This window comes from Mobula hypostoma, chromosome 12 (assembly GCF_963921235.1).
Source record: "Mobula hypostoma chromosome 12, sMobHyp1.1, whole genome shotgun sequence".
Taxonomy (NCBI): domain Eukaryota; kingdom Metazoa; phylum Chordata; class Chondrichthyes; order Myliobatiformes; family Myliobatidae; genus Mobula; species Mobula hypostoma.
The window spans coordinates 104,573,125-104,598,260 of record NC_086108.1 but is presented as its reverse complement, the minus strand read 5'-3'; the positions used below and the strand labels follow the sequence as shown (position 1 = coordinate 104,598,260).

The 25,136-nt window shown below is 42.2% G+C and overlaps 1 protein-coding gene across 1 annotated transcript in view; it reads left to right on the top strand.

Moving 5' to 3' along the window:
* Positions 1 to 25,136, top strand: part of LOC134355055 (vitellogenin-like) — a 147,182-nt gene that overhangs the window by 58,298 nt on the left and 63,748 nt on the right. Inside the window, exons 17-21 of the mRNA XM_063064754.1 lie at positions 9,821 to 10,010; positions 11,555 to 11,645; positions 16,811 to 16,996; positions 19,177 to 19,318; positions 19,401 to 19,620. Coding sequence (XP_062920824.1) covers positions 9,821 to 10,010; positions 11,555 to 11,645; positions 16,811 to 16,996; positions 19,177 to 19,318; positions 19,401 to 19,620 — 829 coding nt within the window. The remainder of the gene's footprint in view (positions 1 to 9,820; positions 10,011 to 11,554; positions 11,646 to 16,810; positions 16,997 to 19,176; positions 19,319 to 19,400; positions 19,621 to 25,136) is intronic.

Here is a 25,136-nt window from a genome sequence, read left to right as displayed (position 1 = left end):
ACTATTTTCTAAATGTGGAGCAAATTCGGAAATCAGAGGTGCAAAGGGACTTATGAGTCCTTGTGCAGGATTCCTTAAAGGTCAGCTTGCAGGTTGAGTTGGTGATAAGGAAGGCAAATGCAATGTTAGCATTCATTTTGAGAGGACTAGAATATAAAAGCAATGATGTGGTGCTGAAACTTTATCAGACCTCATTTGGAGTAATGTGAGCAGTTGTGGACATAGCTAAGAAAAGATGTGTTGGCATTGGAGAGGATGTTTCTGAAAATAATCCTGGAAAAGAAACAGTTAATGTATGAGGAATGTTAAATTGCTCTGGCCCTGTACTTGCAGGAGTTTAGAGGAATGGGGAGGAATCCTACCAAGTATTGAAAGGCTTAGATAGAGTGAACTTGAAGACGTGTCGGAAAATGTAGAAGGATTTGACCCAAAAGCAGGGCACTGGAGGGGATTTAGCAGTGAACAATATTTTAGTAATAAACTACAAAAATAACAAGCCACGAGAGGCTACAAAACAAAAGGGAGCAGATACTTAACACAACAAGGGTAACCAAAGGCGAAAAGCATCTGGTTCATGGAACAAAGGCTGTTAAATGGGCTGCAGGTGATGAGCTGGAAACCAGTGGCAGGTGAATCCTATTTGCTGGGTGGAGACTGGGAGGTGCCTGCCTGTGCAGGCTTGACAGGAGGATGTTTCCAACAGCGGGGAAGTCTAGGACCAGAGATTCCCAGAATACAAGAATGTCCTTTTCAAACAGAGATGAAAAGGATTTTGTTTTAACGAGAGCCTGGTGAATATGTGAATTCAATGCTGCAGACGGCTTTGAAGATCAAGTCATATTTAAAGTGGAGGCTGGTAGATTCTTGATTAGTAAAGGCATTAAAAGCTATGGGGAGAAGGCAGGAGAATAGGATAGGATAGGATGGATGTGGAGAGGATGTTTCCTACAGAGGAGGAGTCTAGAACCAGAAGGCACCGCCTCAGAATACAGGAAATCCATTTAGAACAGAGATAAAGAGGAATTCCTTTAGCCAAAGGGTGGTGAATCTGTGGAGTTCATTGCCACAGATGTCCATAGACGGCAAGTCATTCGGTATATTTAAAGTAGAGGTTGATAGGGTCTTCATTTATAATGGTGTCAGGTTAATGATACAGATTATAGAATTAATGGGAGGATTTTTAGCAGTGTAGGGGAACAGAGGGATCTTGAGATGCACATCCATAGATCCTGCAGGGTTGCAATGCAAGTTCATAGGGTGATTAAAAAGGTGAATGATGTGTTGGCCTTCATTAGTTGGGGGATTGAGTTCAAGGGCTGTGAGGTAATGTTTCAGTGAAGCTACACTTGGAGCATTGTGTTCGGTTCTGGTCATCTCATTATAGGAAGGATGTGGAAGCTTTAGAAAGGGTTCTGAGGAGATTTACCAGGATGCTGCCTGGATTAGAGAGCATGTCTAATGAGGAACCGTTGAGCAAATTAGGGTTTTTCTCTTTGGAGTGAAGGAGCATGAGAGGTGACTTGATAGAGGCATACAAGATGATAAGAGGCATAGATTGAGTAACTAGCCAGTCCCTTCTTCCCGGGGCAGCATTGGCTAACATGAATGGGTGTAAGTTTAAGGTGATGGAGGAAAGTATGGGGGACAGATGTCAGAGGTAGGTTTTCTACACAGAGAGTGGCAAGTGAATGGAATATCCTGCCAGGTGTGCTGGTAGAGACATTAGGGACATTTAAGAAACTCTTAGAGAGGCTCATGGATAACAGAAAAATGGAGGGTTGTGTGAGGGAGAAGCATCATGTTGACCTTGGAATAGGTTAAAATGTCAGCATGACATCGTGAGCCAAATGACCCGTACTGTGTCATACTGTTCTACACTCAGAGGTCACTTTATTAGGCACACCTGTGCATCTGTTCATTACGCAAATATGTATTCAGTCAATCAAAGCTTGCAGACGTGGTCAAGAGGTTCAGTTGTTCAGACCAAACAACAGAACGGAGAAAAAAACAGAGATATAAATTAGTTTGACCATGGAATGATTGTTGGTGCCAGACCGGGTGGTTTGAATATCTCAGTAACTGCTGATCTCCTGGGATTTTCATGCGCAATGGTCTCAGGAGTTTATAGAACATGGTGTGAAAACCAGAAAAAAACATGCAGTGAGTAGCAGTTCTGTGGGCAAAAACACCATGTTAATGAGAGAGGTCAGCAAAGAATGGCCATACTGGTTCAAGCTGACCGGAAGACATCAGTAACTCAAGTAACCACGCGTTACTGCAGGGGTGTGCAGAAGAACGTTGTTGAATGCACAACACATTGAACCTTGAAGTGGATGGGCTACAGCAGCAGAAGACCATGAGCAGAAACTTAGTGATCACTTTATTCATTACAAGAGGTAAAGTGGTCACTGAGAGTCCATTCTGTGTTCTAGATCTCTATGCAGGCCTTGGTTGGTGATATTATAGAGCCACTGGACAGCTGATTAGTATTCTTGCAGTATGTTCCAGGGATACTTTTCCAAGAAATACAATATTATAGTGTTCATGGTGGAGGAAGGGAAGCACCTTTCTTTGAAAAAGGAGGATATTTCCTTTCTTCTAGAATGAAAAGCATCATCCTGAGAGCAGATGCAGTGGAGATAGAGGAATTGAGAGAAGGGCCTGATGTTTTTACAAGTAATAGGGTGGGAAGAGGTATCGCCCAGGTAGCTGTGAGAGTCCGTGGGTTTATAATAGACATCAGTGGATAAGCTGTCTCCAGCGATAGAGACAGTAAGATCGAGAAAGGGGAGGGAAGTGTCGAAAATGGACCAGGTAAATTTGAAGGTAGGGTGGAAGTTGGAGGCAAAGTGAATAAATCAACAAGTTCAGCACGGATGCAGGAAGCAGCACCAATGCAGTCATCGATGTAGCGTAGGAGAAGTGCGGGACGGTCACCAGTGTAGGCTTTTCCAAAGTGATTGCAAAATCTGACATCTCCCACTTTGATGATCGCTCAAGCAATGATCTACTGTATGTTTTCCCAACCATCCCCTAGTTATGATATGATTATGAAGACATGTAGTCCTCTTTAATTGTCATTTAGTAATGCAAGCATTAAGAAATGATACATTATTTCCTCCGGTGTGATATCACAAAACACAGGACAAACCAAGACTGAAAAAACTGACAAAACCACATAATTATGGGAGACTTCCGGTAGCGCTCATGGAGTGAAGTCGCGTTCTTGACTCGCTCCATTACCTCTGAGTTTTTTTTCTCTATGGTCAGCTATACTTTAATTAACCATTAAGGCATCAATTCTTACAATACTTTGAATTAAACTGAATTCTCCGACAATTGGATGGAACTTAGATCTGCTATGTCTAAGAACGGGAAAAACGGCAAGGATGGTAAACCTCCGGTCAAACCGAAAGCTACGGATCTCCCCCCGACTGAATCACCGGTGACTTTGAAAGCGATATCGGAGTTAATTCAGAGGGAAATTTCAACCTCTGTTAGGGAGATGATTCGTACGGAAATTGCAGGCTCTGTTAAAGACCTGATTCATACGGAAATCTCAACTAATTTCCAGAAAATTGCCGATTTAATTGATAAGATGCAAACATGTATTGCGGAACATCAGTCGGCTATATCTGATCTTCAAAAATTCGCGCAACAAAGTGAGCTTAAGATGGGGAAAATCGAAGAAACAATTAATGTAATGAAGAAGAAACTTGACTTTTTGACTTTTAAAAACTCTGACCTGGAATCTAGAATGCGACGGCAGAATTTTACGAATGATTGGCGTGAGGGAAGCCGTGGAATCCAACAATCCCATGAAATATTTTTCTCAACTTTTAAAAGATGCATTCCCTACTGTATTTTCTGACCAACCACCGCTTCTGGATCGTGTTCACAGAATCCCATCATATTCGTCTAGGTCAGATAGACCTAGGCATGTTATTTTACGTTTTCATTATTTTCAAGACAAGGAGAGACTGTTTCGATTCGCTCGATCTAAAGGTTTCATTGATTTTTCGGATCTTAGGTTCCGATTCGTGGAAGATTTCAGTAAACCAATCTGGGACCAACGGGTTCGTTACAGATCCGTGATGTCGGAATTCTATAAGATGGATTTAAGACCAGCGCTGCTGTACCCTGCACGTCTAATGATTCGCATGTTAGATGGAGCCCTTCGTTTTTTTGATTCTCCATCGGATGCCCAGAGTTATCTGGATCAACTTTCATCTTCAACATCTTAATTGCTTTTTTTTAATTATCTCCGTTGATCGGAGGCTGTGAATTGGTTGGTTTTAACTTTTTCGTGCCCTATTTGGGCAGAAAAGTTTACTTTTGATTTCTTAATATGGTTGCTAAACTTTCTTTTTAACTGCGTCATTTCTTTCTTTTCCCAGGGGATTCTGGGTGGTTACTTCCCTTTTGTCATCTTACGTATTTCCTGTGTGGCCTTAAATTTTGTAGTTTTTTTTAAATTTTATTCTGTTTTGCTTTTTATAACCACTTTATGTCAATAATCTTATTGTTTCTTGTTGCTGTGTCTATTCATGGGTTTGAGGTTTATTGTGGTTTTTTTTTTAATATATATTTTCCGGCTTTTGTTCTGTTCTGTGTGTATTTTAATTGAGCTACCTTTTTTTTTACTTTTTTACTGTTTTACAATTAGCTGATCCTTTTTCATATTTATACCTTTTTTTTTAGGGAGCGTATACCGGAAGTCATGGGGGTAGTTTTAGCGCTTGCTTCTTTCTGGCGGGTCTGCTTTAGATTTTGCCTTGGGGTCTTGGGGTGGGGGGTGGTGGGAGGGGCTTCACGTTTTAGTTTGTTTCTCTTTGGGCTATATACATTATTGAAGTACTGGTTGCGTCCTTTTTCCCGGTATCTTTTGTATGTTCTGTTTCCTCTCCGGGTTTGTGGGTCGCGCCTATCGTCAATCCTCCTTGTTGTGGGTTGACTTTAGGATTTATGGAGTCTATTATTAATTTTGTCTCCTGGAATACTAATGGTCTTAATCATCCTATTAAAAGGAAAAAAGTTTTTAAAGTGTTCCGGAGACTTAAAGCACAAATTTTATTTTTACAAGAGACCCATGTACGGAGGGGGGACAGACTACGTTTTTTCAAATTCTGGAAGGGACAACAATTTCATTTGAACTCCAATGCTAAGATTCGAGGCGTCTCTATTTTTATAGATTCCTCAGTTACTTTTATACAACAGGATATTATTTCTGATCCGAATGGTAGATTTTTATTGGTTAGTGGTTTACTATTTAATAAAAAAGTAGTTTTGGTTAATGTTTATGCTCCTAATATGGATTGTCCGGAATTTTATAAATCATTGTTCGATCAGTTTCCGAATTTGAACGAGTTTTCATTGATCTGAGGTGGAGATCTTAATACCTGTTTGTCTCCAGCTTTGGACCGTTCGGCTCCTTTACGGACTTTACCTAATAAATCTGCAAATCTGATTAATTTTTTCCTTTCTGATTCTGGGTCGACGGACATTTGGCGTTTTCTGCATCCTCAGGAAAAAGATTTTTCCTTCTTTTCACATGTTCATCATTCCTATTCAAGAATTGATTATTTTTTCATTGATTCTCGTCTTATTCCTTCAGTGATTAAATGTGATTATGATTCTATAACCATTTCGGATCATGCTCCACTTAAGCTTTCTATTAAAATTATGGCCAATATACCGAATAATAGACAATGGCGTTTTAATTCGCTGTTGCTTCAGGACTCGGACTTTGTTAATTTTATGAATGAACAGATTGAGCTTTTTTTTACAATTAACCATACAGAAGATATTTCGGTTAACACTCTTTGGGACACTTTTAAAGCCTATATTCGGGGTCAGATTATTTCGTATTCTGTTGCTTTGAGGAAGAAACAGAAGCAGGAGGAGATGGTAATTGTGGACAAGATTAAAGAAATTGATAAGAAATATGTTATGGCTCCTTCTGAGGAGTTATATAAACAAAGAACTGAACTTCAAATGGAACACAGTTTACTACTCTCGTCCTCGATTGTAAACCAATTAAAGAAAACAAGAAGTGACTTTTATGTTCACAGTGACAAAATTGGCAAGCTGCTGGCTAATCAATTGAAATCTAATTATGTTAAATCTCAAATCAATCAGATTTATAACCAAAATGATCGATTGATACTGGATCATGTGGGGATTAACCAAACCTTTTGTGATTTTTATTCTTCTTTATATCAATCAGAGTCTCCTCGAGATTCTAAATATATGAATGATTTTTTAGATAAGTTAGACTTCCCTCAGATTTCACAGGATATGTCTTCCTTATTAGATACTTCCATTACAATGGATGAGATTAAGAATGTTATTTTTTCTATGAATCTGGGGAAAGCTCCTGGCCCTGATGGGTTTACCGTTGAATTTTATAAATGTTTTGCTTCTTTATTGATTCCTTGGCTCGGTAGGGTTTTTGAGGCTTCTTTGAAACTTGGTAAACTTCCTGAATCTTTTAATAGAGCATCAATTTCTCTAATACTAAAGAAGGATAAAGACCCTGCTCAATGTGCATCTTATAGACCAATATCTTTATTAAATGTTGATTCTAAAGTTTTTTCTAAGTTATTAGCAAATAGACTAGAAAAAGTACTTCCTTCTATTATTTCGGAGGACCAAACAGGTTTTATTAAAGGTCGTTACTCTTTTTATAATATTCGTACATTGTTAAATATCGTTTATACTCCCTCACAAAATGTTCCTGAGTGTGTTATTTCTTTAGATGCCGAGAAAGCTTTTGATAGAGTAGAATGGCCTTATTTATTTAAGGTGCTTGAAATGTTTAATTTTAGCTTGAGATTTATATCCTGGATTAAACTGTTATATCACTCCCCTGTAGCCTCGGTTCGTACTAACTCTTTAAACTCACCTTTTTTTCCTCTCTTTCGTGGTACTCGACAAGGCTGTCCTCTTAGTCCCCTATTATTTGATATTGCATTAGAACCTCTTGCAATTGCTATTCGAGAATCTTCAAATATTACTGGGATAACTCGGGGATTAAAGTCCCATAAATTATCACTCTATGCTGATGATTTACTTTTATATATCTCTAATCCTGAGAGATCCATTCCTGCTGTTTTAGAGTTATTAGCACAATTTGGTCTTTTCTCAGGTTATAAATTAAATCTTAGTAAGAGTGAACTTTTTCCGATTAATAAACATCTTCCCCTATATTATAAATTTCCATTTAAATTGATTAATAATTACTTTTCATATCTTGGGATTAAAATTACTTGTAAATACAAAGATTTATTTAAGACTAACTTTTTACCATTAATAGACCATATTACTCAACTTTCATCTAAATGGTTTCCTTTATATTTAACTTTGATTGGTCGTATTAATGCGGTTAAGATGTTTTTTTTGCCAAAATTTTTATATGTGTTTCAGGCATTACCAATTTTCGTTCCAAAATCTTTTTTTGATAAAGTTGACTCTAAAATTTCTTCATTTATTTGGCAGAATAAGAATCCGAGACTGGGTAAAATACATTTACAGAAAGCTAAGAGAGATGGAGGTTTAGCATTACCTAACTTTAGATTCTATTATTGGGCTATTAATATTCGACATATGAAATTTTGGTTACTTGACCAGGACATACTATCTATTCCTAAATGGGTAGCATTGGAATTACAATCGGTTCAGGGTTATACACTTGGTTCTATTTTAGGCTCCTCTCTCCCTTTTGATTCGAAACGTCTTAAGCAGGTCTCTAACCCGATAGTTAAATATGCTTTGCGCATTTGGTTTCAATTCAGAAAATTTTTTGATCTTAATCAATTCGGGTTAGCGATTCCTATTTTAGGTAACATATTTTTTCCTCCCTCTTTTACGGATCGCGCTTTTCAAACTTGGAAGACTAAGGGTATTTTACGGTTTTTGGATTTATTTTTAGATGGTTCCCTTATGTCTTTTGAACAATTATCTAATAAATATAACTTATCAAGAATACATTTTTTTAGATATTTACAAGTTAGAAATTTCCTAAGTACTATACTTTCTTCCTTTCCAATGCTTCCTCCTACATATATTTTAGATTCGATAATTAACCTTAATCCATGTCAGAAAGGTGCATCGGCTATGATTTATAATATTATTATGAAACTTAGGAAAGCTCCATTTGATAAGATTAGGGTAGATTGGGAACAGGAATTGGGGCTTACCATTTCTGTGGATGATTGGGGGCAGATTTTACAATTAGTTAATACTTCCTCTATTTGTGCTAAACATTCCCTAATTCAATTTAAAGTGGTTCATAGAGCACATATGTCCAAAGATAAGTTAGCGCGTTTTTACTCGCATATTAATCCTTTCTGTGATAGATGTTCGGGGCAGATAGCCTCTTTAACTCATATGTTTTGGTCTTGCCCTGCTTTGGAAACTTTTTGGAGAGATATTTTCAATATTATTTCTAAGGTATTAAATATAGATATCTCTCCTCACCCTATTACTGCTATCTTTGGACTACCTAAAATTTCTAGTAATCTTTCCCCTTCAGCCCGTAGAATGATTGCATTTCTTACTTTAATGGCGAAAAGATGTATTTTACAACATTGGAAAGAGCTTAATGCTCCAACTACCTTTTTTTGGTTTTCTCAGACGATTTTATGTTTGAATTTGGAGAAAATTAGAAGTAACCTTTATGATTCTTCATTTAAATTTGAACAGATTTGGGGACCTTTTATTCGATATTTTCATTTAATGTAATATTTACCCTTCTTGTTTTTTTTTCACTGTTTTTAATGGAGGTCGGGATTGAGGACGTGATTTTAAGTTTAACTCTGTTTGGTTTCAAGTTAGCCCATTGCTTTGCTTTGCTTTTAGTTAGCTGCACGGTGGGGTTTTTTTTGGGGGGGGGGGTTTCTTTTTCTTTCCATTGATATATATAAAATTTAGTATACTATTATGTTATCTTGGTTTCTTATGTTTAAATTACATTGTTTGTAGTAATTTCTTTTTGGTATTGATATCTTTTGGAATTTTATTATACTTTAACATTGTATTAATGTTTATATGGCTTACCTTTTTTGTATACTTACTCAATAAAAAGATTTAAAAAGAAAAGAAAACCACATAATTATAACATATAGTTACAAACAGTGTAAAAATACCATAACTTGATGAAGAAGTCCATGAGCACAGTAAAGTTCAAAGTTTCTCAAATGTCCCACATCTCACGCAGACGGGAGAAGGAAGAAAAACTCTCCCTGCCATGCTGACCACAATCCGACTCTGAGTCATCCGAAAACTTTGAGCTCTGATCAGCTCTCCAACACCAAGTACTGAGCGCCATCTCTGTCCAAACGATTCAACCTCCTTCTCGGTCGCCAAAAGCAGGCAAGGCTGGGGATTTTGAGACCTACCCTCCGAAAGATTCACGACCACACAGTAACAACAGCAGCGAACGAGCATTTCAGAAATTTCTCCAGATGTTCCTCTGTGCTTTCACGTCCATTCTCCATCAAATCAGAATTGTCCACGGCCCCTATTTAACGGATACGACATCATTTTCACAGGAGAGCTGCGCACGCGCGACACGCTGCCATCTTCTCCTCCTGAATAAGGATCCAGATCTAAAATTCCTTACTACTTCTGGAGCCTGGAATCCCAGCATAGAGCCTCTTGTGTCTATTTTGACCTTTGTTCACTCAATCCATTTGCTTCCATTCACAAGTGCGACAGGAAGCAAGAATTCCCCAGCTAGGGATTCCCTCTCTCTCATGTCATCGACTGTATAAGGATTGAGCGAGGTCACTCACTTTTGCCTCGGTTTCCTTTATTGCAGATGATTAGCAACCAAGGAAAACTGGATGGACTTCTCAGGAAAATTATCAACCATCTTCAACGTGGGATTTCAATGAAATGTACCAAATCCTTGCTGGTATCTGAGGTTCGACACATGGTGCCAACATCACTTGGTCTCCCCTTGGAGCTGGCCTTCTATTACACTACTGTGTCAGTTGTACAAGCACACGGTAATTATCCCTTGGGCATTTACAGCAAAGTCTTTGAAATAAGGTTTGGAAATAAGTGCCAGAGAAATAAAACTGAGAGTATTGCAGATACAATTGACTACAGGTGCCAGAATCTGGAGAAATAGAGAATCAGGAACTGCAGGTTTTCGACCAAAATGTCAACCGCTCTTTTCTGCCACAGATGCTGTGTGACTTGCAGAGTTCCTGCAATGGAAGGCCAGCATTTCTTGCCCCTACTTACTTGCCCTTGAGAAAATGGTGATGTACCATGCCTCAAGAAACTGTAGGATTTTCAATCAATCTGTCACCAATCATGTCACTAGCTCATTTTCACTGAATTGCCATTAGATGCAGACGTGATCAGTACGTAGACTAATGGGGGTACTTGAAATATGGCAAAGATCTCATTACAATAAGTGACTCAGCTTTTTCCCCAGTCATTCTCTCCTCTAGCCCATCCCACCAGGCAGAAGATACTAAAGTTGAGAACATGTATCATCAGACTTGATGACAACTTCTAGAAGACTCTGAATGGACCTCTTATACAATGAATATGAAACCTTGATCCTCCCACGATTTCCTTGTCCATTCATCCCTCCCCACGAACTTCCCTCCCGGCACTTATCCCTGCAAGTGGCTTAAGTGCTACACTGCTCATACACCTCCTTCATCTCTTCCATTCAGGGCCCCAAACAGTCCTTCCAGGAGTTGCAAATCTGCTGGGGTCGTCTATTGTGTCCAGTGCTCCTGATACGGACTCCACTATGTTGGTAAGGCCCGTCATAAATTGGAGGGACCGTCTCATCAACCACTTCTGCTCCATCCACCACAAGTGGAATTCACCAAAGGCCAATCATTTTAATTCCAGTTCCCATTCCCCTTCCGATTCGCCGGTCCACGACCTCCTCTTGTGACATGATGAGGTCACCCTCAGGGTGGAGGAGCAACACCTTAGATTCCATCTGGGTACTTCCAACCTGATGACAGAATATTGATTTCCTCTTCCTGTGAACAAATCCCACCCTCCCCACCTATTCCCCACTACGATCTTTCTCTTCTTCTCACCCTCCTATTACTTACCCGGGTTCTCACCTCCTTCCCTTTCTCCTATTGTCCACTCTACTCTCCTATCAGATTCTTACTTCTCTAGTCCTTGACCTTTCCTACCCACCTGGCTTCACCTATTTCCTTCCAGCCAGCCTTCTTCCCCTCCAACCCACTTTTTTGTTTTATCATCTTTCCCCCTTCCTTCTTAGTCCTGAAGAAGGGTCTCAGCCCAAAAAATCGACTGTTTATTCATCTCCATCAATGCTGCCTGACCTGCTGAGTTCCTCCAGCATTTTGTGTGTGGTGCTCTAGATTCCCAGCATCTGCAAAATCTCTTGTGTTTATGATTTGCAAATCTTTCCTACGGGACTGACCTATTGTGTACATCTAACACTCCCATCATTTATTCCAGGATTCCAAAAAGCAACATTTATTTGATCAGAAGGGGAGAAGAAGGGCTTATGAACTAAATAACCATTGTCTTGCTCTTCCCACAGCCAAGGCAAAGTTCATTCCATCCCTTTCCAACACAACATTGTCTCGCGTCCTCAACAGTACCATTCATCTCGAATCTCAGCTCACTGCCAGGTAATTCTTTCACAGAACAGATGGGCAAATACATTTAAAGGATCTGGGTGATGAGAAGCTAAGATATAAGATTAACTTTAATTGCCACGTGTACATCGAAAAATAGAGTGGAATGCACCCAGTGCCCATTTTATATGGAATAAAAATTCTGTATTGCTAATATATGGGGCAGCATGGTAGCGTAGTGGTTAGCACAACGCTTTACAGTACAGGCAAGCCAGGGTTCAATTCCCACAGCTGCCTGTAAGAAGTTCGTATGTTCTCCGTCCAGGTGCTCCAGTTTCCTCCCACAGTCCAAAGACATACCAGTTGGTAGGTTAATTGGTCATTGTAAATTCTCCTGTGATTAGGCTAGGGTTAAATTGGGGATTGCTAGTTGGCGTGGCTCAAAGGGCCGGAAGGGCCTACTCCACATTGTATCTCAATAAATAAATAAATGGCCATCCAAGTTCATCATTAAAAACTCACCTGGTTTATTGAAACACACATAAAAGTTGCTGGTGAACGCAGCAGGCTAGGCAGCATCTCTAGGAAGAGGTACGGTTGGCGTTTCGGGCTGAGACCCTTCGTCAGGCAGTCCTGGTGAAGGGTCTCGGCCCAAAGCGTCGACTGTACCTCTTCCTAGAGATGCTGCCTGGCCTGCTGTGTTCACCAGCAACTTTTATGTGTGTTGCTTGAAATTCCAGCATCTGCAGATTTCCTCGTGCCTGGTTTATTGATGTCCTTATGGGAAAAAAACCTGCATTATTTTTTAGCCAGTCTGGCCAACTTGTAACTCCCAGCTGCCCGCTGTGGTTGCGGTGTACCTCCAAAGAACGTGGTAGAATACAGTACAGAAACAGGCCCTTCAGCCAACAATGTTGTGCCAAACTAATTAACCTAATGATATCTACACTTTGTGAGGTACTTCCTGTATCAAATTAAGAGGCCACTGAGTGTACGTTCATGGTCTTTTGCTGCTGTAGCCCAACCACTTCAAGGTTCACCGTGTTGTGCTTTTCTGCACACCAATGTTCTAACGTGTGGTTTTTTGATGTCGCCTTCCTGTTGGCTTGAACTAGTCTAGCCATTCTCCTCTGACCACTCTCATTAACAAAGCATTTTCGCCAACAGAGACTGCCATTGACTGGATTTTTTTCTGTTTTACACACCACTTTCTATAAACTTGTTATGTGTGAAAATCCCAGGAGATCAGCAGTTTCCGAGTTACACAAATGAAACATTCTTGTTTCCTCAGCTGCATAAGTCTAGGGGAGACAATCTCCGGCCCTGCCAAACACGTGAGATTGAGGTGCAAGTGCACCCCAAAACCCCTGGCTTGTGTGGGTGCTGTGTAATTCGTTACCCTGTTACAAGTGAGTGCCATGAGATAACAGACAGTATACCACATACAATCAAAAGATTTAGTTTTATAATTCTTAATTTGACTTGAGCATTAGTAAAGGAAGAACAAAAAAGAGGAAAGGGCACAAGTTGGAGCTCGCGGTTCCCCATCACCAATCCTCCATCGATCTCACCCTGGGCTTCATCGATTCACATTTTCGCTCCGGGTCGAATCCTACGACCTCTTCTCTCTTCAAAAGCCCCAAGCCCAACCTTAGTGTCCCTCAGCAGAGAAACTGTCCCTTAACCCAACCATCCCAATTGGATGTCACACAATTCTCCTATCTCTTATCTTCAACAGTAACTCAACATAAGCAGAAACCAAGCAGCTCACACAGAACAGCACAAAAAAATATGAACCGAGGCATTGCACAAATCACCCGTCTGGCACCAACAAACATTCCACAGTCAAAGTCACTTCGATCGCATTTCTTCACCATTCTGATATTTGGTCTGAACAACAACTGAACTTCTTGACTTAATGTACGTTGAAAGGACTGGATAGGGTGGATGTGGAGAGGATGTTTCCTATGGTAGGGCTGTACAGAACTAGAGGGCACGGACTCAAAATTGAGGGTCGACCCTTTAGAATAGGGTAAGGAGGAATTTTTTTTTAGCCAGAGAGTAGTGAATCTGTGGAATGCCCTGCCACGGACAGCTGTGGAGGCCAAGTCTATGGGTATATTCAAAGCGAAAATTCAGTTTCCTGATTGGTTAGGGCATCAAATGTTATGGCAAAAAAGCAGGTGTATGAGGTTAAGTGGAATCCAGGATCAGCCATGATGAAATGGCAGAGCAGACTCAATAGGCTGAATGGCCTTATTCTGCTCCTCTGTCTTATGGTCTTGTGTGTACAGGTGTGCCTCATAAAGACCATAAGACACAGGAGCAGAATTAGGCCATCTGGCTCATCCAGTCTGCTCCGCCATTCAATCATGGCTGATCCTTTTTTCTATCTCCTTCTCGAACCCAGTTCCCGGCCTTCTCCCAGTAACCCTTGATGCCATGTCCAATCAAGAACCTATCAATCTCTCCCTTAAATACACCCAATAAACTGGCCTCCACAGCTGCATGTGGCAACAAATTCCACAAACTCACCTCCTTTTGGCTAAAGAAATTTCCCTGCATCTCTGTTTTGAAAGAGTGCCCCTCTATCCTGAGGCTGTGCCCGCTTGTCCTAGACTCTCCCACCATGGGAAACATCCCTTCCACATCTACCCTGTCTAGGCCTTTCAACATTCGAAAGGTTTCAATGAGATCCCCCCCCCCATCCTTCTGAATTCCAGTGAGTACAGGCCCAGAGCCATCAAACATTCCCTTTCATTCCTGGAATCATCCTTGTGAACCTCCTCTGGACCCTCTCCAATGCCAGAACATCTTTTCTAAGATGAGGGGCCCAAAACTGTTCACAATACTTAAGGTGAAGCCTCACCAGTGCCTTATAAAGCCTCAGCATCACATCCTTGCTCTTGTATTCTAGACCTCTTGAAATGAATGCTAACATGGCATTTGCCTTCCTCAACACTGACTCATTCTGCAAGTTAACCTTCAGGGTGTTCTGCACAAGGACTCTCAAGTCCCTTTGCATCACAGATTTCTGGATGTTCTCCGTTTAAAAAAGACTCCGCACATTTATTTCTTTATACTTTATATTTTATACTTTATTGTCGCCAAACAATTGATACTAGAACGTACAATCATAGCAATATTTGATTCTGCGCTTCCCACTCCCTTGATTACAAATATTAAATATTAAATATATTAAAAATAGTAAAAAGTAGTAAATATATAATTTTAAATTATAAATCACAAATAGAAAATAGAAAAATGGAAAGTAAGGTCGTGCAAAAAAACCGAGAGGCAGGTCCGGATATTTGGAGGGTACGGCCCAGATCCGGGTCAGGATCCGTTCAGCAGTCTTATCACAGTTGGAAAGAAGCTGTTCCCAAATCTGGCCATACGAGTCTTCAAGCTCCTGAGCCTTCTCCCGGAGGGAAGAGGGACGAAAAGTGTGTTGGTTGGGTGGGTCGTGTCCTTGATTATCCTGGCAGCACTGCTCCGACAGCGTGCAGTGTAAAGTGAGTCCAAGGACGGAAGATTGGTTTGTGTGATGTGCTGCGCCGTGTTCACGATCTTCTGCAGCTTCTTTCGTCCTTGGACAGGACAACTTCCATACCAGGTTGTGATGCACCCTAGAAGAATGCTTTCTACGGTGCATCTATAAAAATTAGTGAGGTTTTAGGGGACAGGCCAAATTTCTTTAGTTTTGTCAGGAAGTAAAGGCACTGATGGACCTTCTTGGCAGCGAACTCTGCTTGGTTGGACCAAAGTTTCTTCTACCAAAGTGCATGACCATGCATTTTCCAACATTATATTTCATTTACCACTTTCTTGCCCATTCTCCTAATCTGTCTAGTCCTTCTTCATCTTACCTGCTTCCTCAACACTACCTGCCCCTCCACCAATCTTGGTATCATCGCAAACTTAACAACAAAGCCATCTATTCCATCATCTAAATCATTATATACAACATAAAAAGTGGTCCCAACACCAACCCCTGCGGAACACCAGTCGTCACTGGCAGCCAACCGGAAAAGGATCCTTTTATTCCCACTCGCTGCCTCCTACCAATCAGCTACTGTAGCCACTGATTGTATGTTAATTGCATGAAATCAAATCAAATCAGCAAGGATTGTGCTGGGGTCATCCCACAGGTGTCGCTGAGCTTCTGGCACCAACAGAACATGCCCACGAGCTACTGATATCATTACTGCTTAGACAAGTCAAGTTCAAGTCCGATGTCCTTTGACTCTACATATATACAACCAAACAAAGTAACATCCCTCCAGACCATGGTGCACCAACATATATCACATACAGCACATAAGACAAAATATTACTATAAGGAAGTTAATAAAATAGAATACAAAATGCACATAATGCACAGCACAGGTAAACAGTAAGCAGTTCATTGTCCTAGTGATAAGACCTCTGTGGTGGCCAGGTATGTATTAGTCTCGCAGTCTGAGGGAAGAAGCTGTTACCCTGTCTGGCAGTCGTAGTCCTGTGTGGTCTGACAGATAACCAAACCCAGGTGCAGAGGAACAATAGACAAGTTTATTCATAGGATTTCCAGCTGAGCAGCAATGGCTTGACCAAGTGAGACCGTGAGGTGAATCACTGTCGAAGCACACGCAATCTGCACTAACTGGGAGTCCGCTTTAAATGAGTGCAGTATGCTGAAATCCCGTGCCAGTCAAAATAAATTTGTCAAGATTAAACAGAAAGCACAAGGACTTAATGACTCTAGATAAGACAACAATTAACAAGCCCAGCAGGGCTCACGACAAACAATGCTCCTGTATCTCCTTCCTGACGGTAGTGGGTCAAAGAGATTGTGAGATAGGTGGTAGGGATCCTCAACAATGCTCCAAGCCCTTTTATACAAAACTCCCAGAAAACATCACAAATGGGTGAGGGGGGGAGGAAGGCACCCATGATCCTCTCGGTAGTTTTTACTGTCGTCTGCCGGGTCTTGCAGTCCGATGCCTGGCAGCTTCCGTACCACACAATGATGCAGACAGACAGGACGCTCTCAATGGTGCTCCTGTAGAAAGTTGTTAGAATGGAGGCGGGGGGGAACCTTGCATGCCTCAATCACCTCAAAGTATCGACACTGCTGTGCACTTTCGTCTAATGAGGAGGTGCTGTGGGCTCAGAACAGATTGTTATGTGCGCATCAAGGAACTTTGTGACATGACTGCTGTTTTCCATCTTCCCAGTTCCGTGAAAGATGTCAAAGGAATCATGGGAATAAACAGCCCTATGATCCAGACTGGAGTGGAAGTTCAGCTGAAGACCAGCACTGTCATCCCACTGAACTTCACTGCAAGAATAAGCTACAAAAAGAGGAACATTAAAATTGAGTCACCCCCTCTGCAACAGGAAAATCAGCTGTTTTCTGTCAGGTAACACCAACATAGCTGCTCGTAGTGAAGATCAACTTTTGTTTCTTTAGTAACATAGAAACATAGAAAATAGGTGCAGGAGTAGGCCATTCGGCCCTTCGAGCCTGCACCGCCATTTATTATGATCATGGCTGATCATCCAACTCAGAACCCCGCCCCAGCCTTCCCTCCATACCCCCTGACCCCCGTAGCCACAAGGGCCATATCTAACTCCCTCTTAAATATAGCCAATGAACTGGCCTCAACTGTTTCCCATGGCAGAGAATTCCACAGATTCACCACTCTCTGTGTGAAGAAGTTTTTCCTAATCTCGGTCCGAAAAGTCAGAAGTAGTGGAAATACTCAGCAAGTCAGGCAGTATCTGTGGAAAGGAACACAGGGTCAACATTTCAGATCAAAAGCCCTCACGGAGCCTTGAACATGAACTTCTGCATCTCTTTCCACTGATACTGCATGACCTGCTGAAGGCAGAATTTCAGAATATCGCCAGCATATGTCATGAAATGTGTTGTTTTGCAGCAACAGTACGTTGCAAATGTTAAATTATACTATAAATTATTACAAGAAAAAAATATATATAAAATATTAAATAAGTAGTGCAAAAATATCGAGGCTCGTGGGTTCGTTGTCCATTCAGGAACCTGATGATGAAGAGACGAAGCTGTTCCTAAAACATGGTAGCATAGCAGTAGGCACAACACTTTTACAGCTCAGGACATCTGTATTCAGAGTGCAGTTCCGACACCGTCTGTAAGAAGTCCGTGTGCCCTTCGTGTGAGTGCATGGGTTTCCTCCGGGTGCTCCACTTTCCTCCCACATTCCAAAGACATACTGGTTGGTAGTTTAATTGGTCATTGTAGGTTATCCTGTGATTAGACTAGGGTTAAATAGGCTCCTGTACCTCCCTGCTGATAGTAGTAACAAGAAGAAGGCATGTCCCGGGTGGTGGGGTCCTTCATAATGGATACTGCATTTTTGAAAGATCATTCCTTGAAGATGTCCTCAACTGCAGAAGAGACTTACCAGGATGCTGCCTGGTTTAGAGGGCATGTGCGATCACAAGAGGCTGGATAAATCCGTGTCGTTTTCTCTGAAGCATGGAAAGCTGAGGGGAGATCTGACAGAGGTTTATAAGATTATGAGAGGTATAGATAGAGTGGACAAAGAGTATTTGTTTCCCAGGGTTGAAATGTCTAACACCAGAGGACATGTGTTGAAGGTGAGGGTAAGTTTTTTTATTCAGAGTGGTGGATACCTGGAATGTGCTGCCTGGTATGGTGGTAGAGGCAAATACATTTGAGGCTTTTAAGAGATGTTTGGATAGGCACATGGATGTGAGGAAGATGGAGGGATATGGTCATGGTGTAGATAGGAGGAATTAGTGTCTGGGTGTTTTTGATTTGCTTTTTAGCTGGTTCAGCACAACACTGTGGGCCGAGTGGCCTACTCCTGTGCTGTAGTATTATCGGTACTGGGGAGGCTAGTGCCCATGATGTAGCTGACTGAGTTACAACTCTGCAGCTTTTTCTGATCCTGTGCAGTGGCCCCGCCATACCAGATGGTGATGTAACCAGTCAGAATGCTCTCTATGGCAGGGGTCCCCAACCTTTTTTGCACCGCGGACCGGTTTAATATTGACAATATTCTTACGGACTGGCCGACCGGGGGGGGAGGGGCGGGGAGTGTTCAAGTAGGTTAAACTCACCTCAACATGTCTTTTACAGTTAGGGCTACCAACTTTCTCATTCCCAAATAAGGGACAACAGTAGCTGTCAAATCCCAGGACACTTTACCCCAGAGAAGACTACCATGACCATGAAGCCTTGCGCGGGCACCTGTGTGTGTATGCGTATCGTGCGCATGTAATTCGGCACGAAAGGTTTCATAGGAACGCTCTACCTTAGCGGGGGAAATAGGGGACAAGGGCGGTCCCGTATGGGACAAACCAATTTAGCCCAATATACGGGATGTCCCAGCAAATACGGGACAGTTGGCAACCCTATGTTCAAGTTCAACAGTGCGTGACAGGGAATGAGGAAAAGGTGCAGCTGACTCATATCGTTTCCTCACGGCCCGGTAGCACATGCTTTGCGGCCCGGTGGTTGGGGACCATTGCTCTATGACTGTATCTCAGTACATGTATCGATACTGTATCAATTCCAATTCCAAAATATATGCAGCACCCAAGCATTCGCATTCTCAAGAAATGCTGAAGAGCCCGCTGCAGAGAACAGGATCCCATTGCTTCCGAGTGAGGAGTCTGTTCTGAGGATCAAAGCTCTCCGATTGGCAAAGAATTCAACCGTGAATCACAAAGTGATGGTAAATAATGGTTTTTGTCATTTTGTCTCTGGCCTGTGTTCAGAGGGTTCTTCGAATGGTCTCAATTGTGCTTGTGTTACAGGACAAAGTGCTGCCTCTTGCCATTGTCCCAGGGTCTGTGTGCTCTGCTGAAGAGCTTCCGGACACCCCAAGGCAGAGTGTCTATCACATCTGCATGACAGTCAAAACCTTTGGATTTGAAGTTTGTTATGACACCAGCACGGAAAAATCTGACTTCCCCACTAACTCTCCCTTGTACGAAATGGTCGGCAAGAAAGCATTGGATATCACAATCAAACCAGGTAATGTTGGAATAAAAGGCCCTTCACCAATCCTATAGTCCTCCCCCTCCTCCCACCTTCTTATTCTGGCTTCTGCCCCCTTCCTTTCCAGTCCTGATGAAGTGTTGGCCCAAAACATCAACTATTTATTCCATTCCATAGACCTGCAGAGTTTCTCCAGAAGGTTGTATGTGTTGCCCTAAATTTCCAGCATCTGCAGAATCTATTGTGTTCATCTATTGCGGTTTAGCACAACACTATTACGAGATGCAGCACTGAGTGTCATAGGAAGTCATTCCTGCCTGTGGCCATCAAACTTTACAACCCCTCCCTTGGAGAGTCAGACACTCTGAGCCAATAGGCTGGTCCTGGACTTATTTCCTGGCATAATTTACATATTACTATTTAACTATTTATGGTTCTATTACTATTTATTATTTATGGTGCAACTGTAACAAAAACCAATTTCCCCTGGCATCAATAAAGTATGACTATGACTATTACAGCTCAGGTCACCAGAGTTCGGAGTTCAATTCTGACGCTGTCTGTAAGAAGTTCCTCCACGGAACTTGTGGGTTTCCTCTGGGTGCTCCAATTTCCTCCCACATTCCAAAGACATACTGGTTAGTAAAGTTCATTGGTTATCGGTAGCTTGCTGGTCGGTACAGCTCAAAGGGCTGAAGGGCCTGTCCTGTCATTATCATCATTATGTGCCATATTGTATGATGTGGGCAGTCATGGTCTATCCATAACCAAGATTGTTCTTGGAAATTTTTCTACTGAAGCGGTTTGCCGTTACCTTCTTCTGGGCAGTGTTTTTACAAGACAGGTGACCCCTGCCATTATCAGTACTCTTCAGAGATCGTCTACCTGGTGTCAGTGGTGGCATAACCAGGACTTGTGATGTGCACCAGCTGCTCATACAACCATCCACCACCTTTTCACATGGCTGCACGTGGCCCTGATCAGGGATCTAAGCAGGGGCTACACCTTGCCCATGGGTGAGCTGCAGGCTAGCGGAGGGAATGAGTGCTTTACACCTGCCTGTTTCCTCAACACTACCTGCCCCTCCACCAATCTTCGTATCTGCAAACTTGGCAACAAAGCCAACTATTCCATCATCTAAGTCATTTATATACAGCATAAAAAGAAGCGGTCCCAACACCGACTTCTGCAGAACACCACTAGTCGCTGGCAGCCACCCAGAAAAGGATCCCAATTGCTGCCTCCTACCAGTCAGCCAATGATCTAACCATGCCGGTAACTTTCCTGCATTACCATGGGCTCTTAACTTGGTAAGCAGTCTCATGTGAGGCACCTTGTCAAAGGCCTTCTGAAAGTCCAAATATACAACATACATCCCCCTTATCTATCCTACTTGTAATCTCCTTAAAGAATTTCAACAGGTTCGTCAGGCAAAAATTTCCCTAAAGGAAACCATGCTGACTTTGTCCTCTATTGTCCTGTGTCACCAAGTACTCCATAACCTCATCCTTAACAATTGACTCTAACGTCTTCCCAACCAGCTGAGGTCAGGCTAACTGGTCTATAATTTCCTTTCTGTTGCCTTCCTTCTTTCTTAAAGAGTGGAGTGACATTTGCAATTTTCCAGTCCTCTGGCACCATGCCAGAGTCCAATGATTTTTGAAAGATCATTACAAATGCTTCCTCAGTCTCTACCGCTCTCTCTTCCAGAACCCTGGGGTGCAGTTCATCTGGCCCAACTGACTTATGTATCCTTAGGTCTTTCAGCTTTTTAAACACCTTCTCCCTTGTAACAGTACTGCACTCACTTCTCTTCCCCTGCACCCCTCAACATCTGGCACACTGCTAGTCTCTTCCAAAGTTGAAGACTGATGCGAAATACTCATTTAGTTCATCTCCCATCTCCTTGTCCCCCATTATTATTTCTCTGGCTTCATTTTGTAGTGGTCCTATATCCACTCTCATCTCTCTTTTATTTTTATATACTTGAAAAAGCTTTTACTCTGCACTTTGATATTGTTTGCTAGCTTGTTTTCATATTTCATCTTTTCCCTCCTAACCAGTTTCTCAGCCACGCATTTATCTACCAAATCATCCTGTTTCTACCCTCACTGGTGCGTGGCACAGGCAGCAATCCAGAAGTTACTACCCTGCCTAGTTCTCTAAGTTCTCTTTTCTGGGCTTTTTTGCTTTTCCTTCCGATGTCATTGGAACCAATATGCACCAAGACAACTGGCTGCTCCCCCTCCCCCTCCAAAATGCTGTGGACGTGATCCAAAACATCCCTGACTCTGGTACATGGGAGGCAACAGACTATTCGGGTGTCCCGTTCACGTATTGAGCCACCATTCCTGCCCCTCCTGCAACCAAGTCTCATTAATGGCTACAGCGTCATAATTCCAGGTGTTAGTCCATGCCCTGAGCTCATCCGCTTTTCCTATGATACTTCTTGCATTGAAATATACGTAGCTCAGGACACTTACTGCACCAAGCTCAACCTTTTGATTCCTGACTTTGTCTGAGGGTCTTGTCAATATCTGCCCCTACAACCTCTCCACTATCGGTTCCCATCCCTCTTCAACTCTGGTTTAAACCCCACTGTGCAGTATTAGCAAACCTTCCTGCTAGGATATTGGTCCCCTTCTAGTTCAGGTGCAAGCTATCTCTTCCGGACAGGTCCCAACATCCCTGGGAGAAAGCCAGGGAAGATCCAAATATCTTATGCCCTCCCTCCTACACCAACTCCTTTGCCACGTGTAAAACCATATAATCTTCCTATTTCTGGCCTCACTAGCACATGGCACAGGTAGCAATCAGGAGATCACAACCCTGGAGTTCCTGCCCTTTATCTTAGCAGCTAACTCCCTGAATTCCCTTTACAGAATCAGAAGAGCTGATAGGTACGTGAAGGAATACTGTAGCGCAGTGACATGGTGAGTAGGGCTGATGGGAATACACCACGGGAAGCAGGTATAGTCCAGAAGGACTGAATGGTCTTCCTCCATGTTGTAATAAATAACTTCTGAAAATACATACTTAATCTTGATTCCTCCAGACTCTCCACGGAATGGTAGTGGCATGGTAGCAGTATGATAGCATAGTGGTTAGCGCAACTCTTTACAGTACCAGCATCCCGGGTTCAACTCCCAGTGCTGTCTCTAAGGAGTTTGTACGTTCTCCCCGTGACCATGTGGGTTTCGTCCGGGTGCTCCAGTTTCCTCCCACAGTCCAAGGCCATACCAGTTGTTTCGTTAGTTGGTCATTGTAAATTGTCCTGTGATTAGGCTAGGTTAAATTGGGGGTTTCTGGGTGGCACGGAAGGGCCTATTTCTCACTGTACCTCAATAAATAAATAAAATTGGAGCACCTGCATACCTCACAACAAAAGATGTCATGGAATAAAGAGCAAAAAGTGTTGTCTGACTTAGGGAAATTCCTGGTTTCATGGGTTTGCAGCATCATTAATACACTTAGATTCATATTCAAATTTATTTATTATGTCTACATCAAAGCAAATGAAGAGCAATGTCCAAAGTGATGACACCTCCAAGAAAATGGAATGAAAGTGAGGACTAGCCATGATCTGATTGTACCCACATATACCAATGGCCCTTTCCTCTCAGTGCACCAAATGGTGCCCTAACTGTACCATATCTGAAGAAGAAAACCTTTGGCAGTGATACCAGGACAGCTTCTCAAAGCTGCTTCACTTCTCAAGGAGATCATGGTTTATCCTTTATCTTCTGATCTTTCTGGTCTGCCCCCCAGTTCTCTTGAACTTTGTCAACAACATCTTTGAATATGCTCCGGGACTAAGTATCCACAGTGGAAAATTCCAAAGATTCGTCACACTTTGAGCAAGATTCCATGGTTTATCATGGCCTGCTTCCATTCCTGATACAGTCTGTTTTCTGCTCAGCTGCCCAGCCAAATGAGACTTCAAGAATTAGACCTCGGAATCTGCATGCTTTCATGAAGTCACCTCTCAATTTCCTGAGGGTGGCTTCACTAAAATATGCAGGACCCTGAAGTTGCACCAAGCAGGGCAAGCATTCCCCTCCTTAGATTTGGAGACAAAATTTGGTCATTGTGAAGACCTCCAGAGCATCTAGACGGAGTCAGAGTCAGAAAACACAGACTCCTTTCAGCCCAATGAGTCTGCACCAATGATCAAACATCCAAGTATACCAATCCTACACCCATCCATTTTAATTCTTACCCATGCATTCATCTCCCCTCAGGTTCTACCACTGGGGTCTATTCACAGTGGCCAATAAACCTGCCTAAGATATCGATGAGATTGAAAGGGTACAGAAAAAAATTGACAAGGGTTTTATGGAGATGTGAGGACCTGAGTTATAGGGAAAGATTGAATAGGTTAGGACTTTATTCCTTGCAGTGTAGGACAATTAGAGGAGATTTAATAGAGGTATGCAAAATTATGAGGGATATAGACAGGATACGTGCAAGCAGGCTTTCTTCACTGAGATTGGATGAGACTAGAACTAGAGGTCATGGATTAAGGGTGAAAGGTGAACTGTTTAAGGGGAACATGAGGGGAAATTTCTTCAGTCAGAGTGTGGTGAGGGTGTAGAATGAGCTGTCAGTGAAAATGGTGGATCTGGGCTCGATTTCAACATTGAAGAGAAGTTTGGATAAGGACTTGGATGGGAGGAGTATGAAGAGCTATGGTCCAGGAGCAAGTTGATGGGATTAGGCAGAATAATAGTTCAGCACGGTTTAGGTAGGCCAAAAGGTCTGGAAAGCTCTATGACTCTATGACTCCTTCCAACCTGCACACCACTGCAAGGTGGAAGGAAACCGGAACATCCAGGGAACCCACACAGTCACAAGGAGAACATGCAGACAGCAGCCAAGGTTGGGTTTGAGCCCAGATCACAGGAGTCAACAGTTCCACCCTGTTGCATCACTATGCTGAATCAAACCTAGAACATAGTACATAGAAGATAGATTAGTACAGGCCCTTCAGCCCTTAATGTTGTACCAACCTTTTAACTTACTCTAAGATCAATCCAGTACTTCCCTCCAACATAACCCTTGATCTTTCTATCATCTATTTGCCTATCTAAGAGTCTCTTAAATGCCTCTAATGTATTTGCCTCTACCACCACATAAGCTGTGTGTTCAATGCACCCACCTCTTTCTGTGTAAAGAACTTACGTCTGAAACCACCATCCCATAGTGTGATCACTAGAGTCGATTATCCTCTAAGGGCTTGTCCATTGGTGGGTCCTCAAGTGTTTGTGGAAGCTGATCCATTATCCACATAGTCTGGAGCAGATGGTCGCCCCCTATAATTTCCTCCAATCACTTTAAAATGATGCCCTCTCACATTAGCTATTTCTACCCTGGTAAAAAGTCTCTGGCTGACTACTTAATTAATACCTCTTATGATCTTGTACACCTATATCAAGTCATCTCTCATCCTCCTTCGCTCCAAAGAGGAAAACCCTAGCTCACTCAATTGCCTTGTAAGACAATTATTTTATTTTATTTAGAGATACAGCACAGAACAGGTCCTTCTGGCCCTT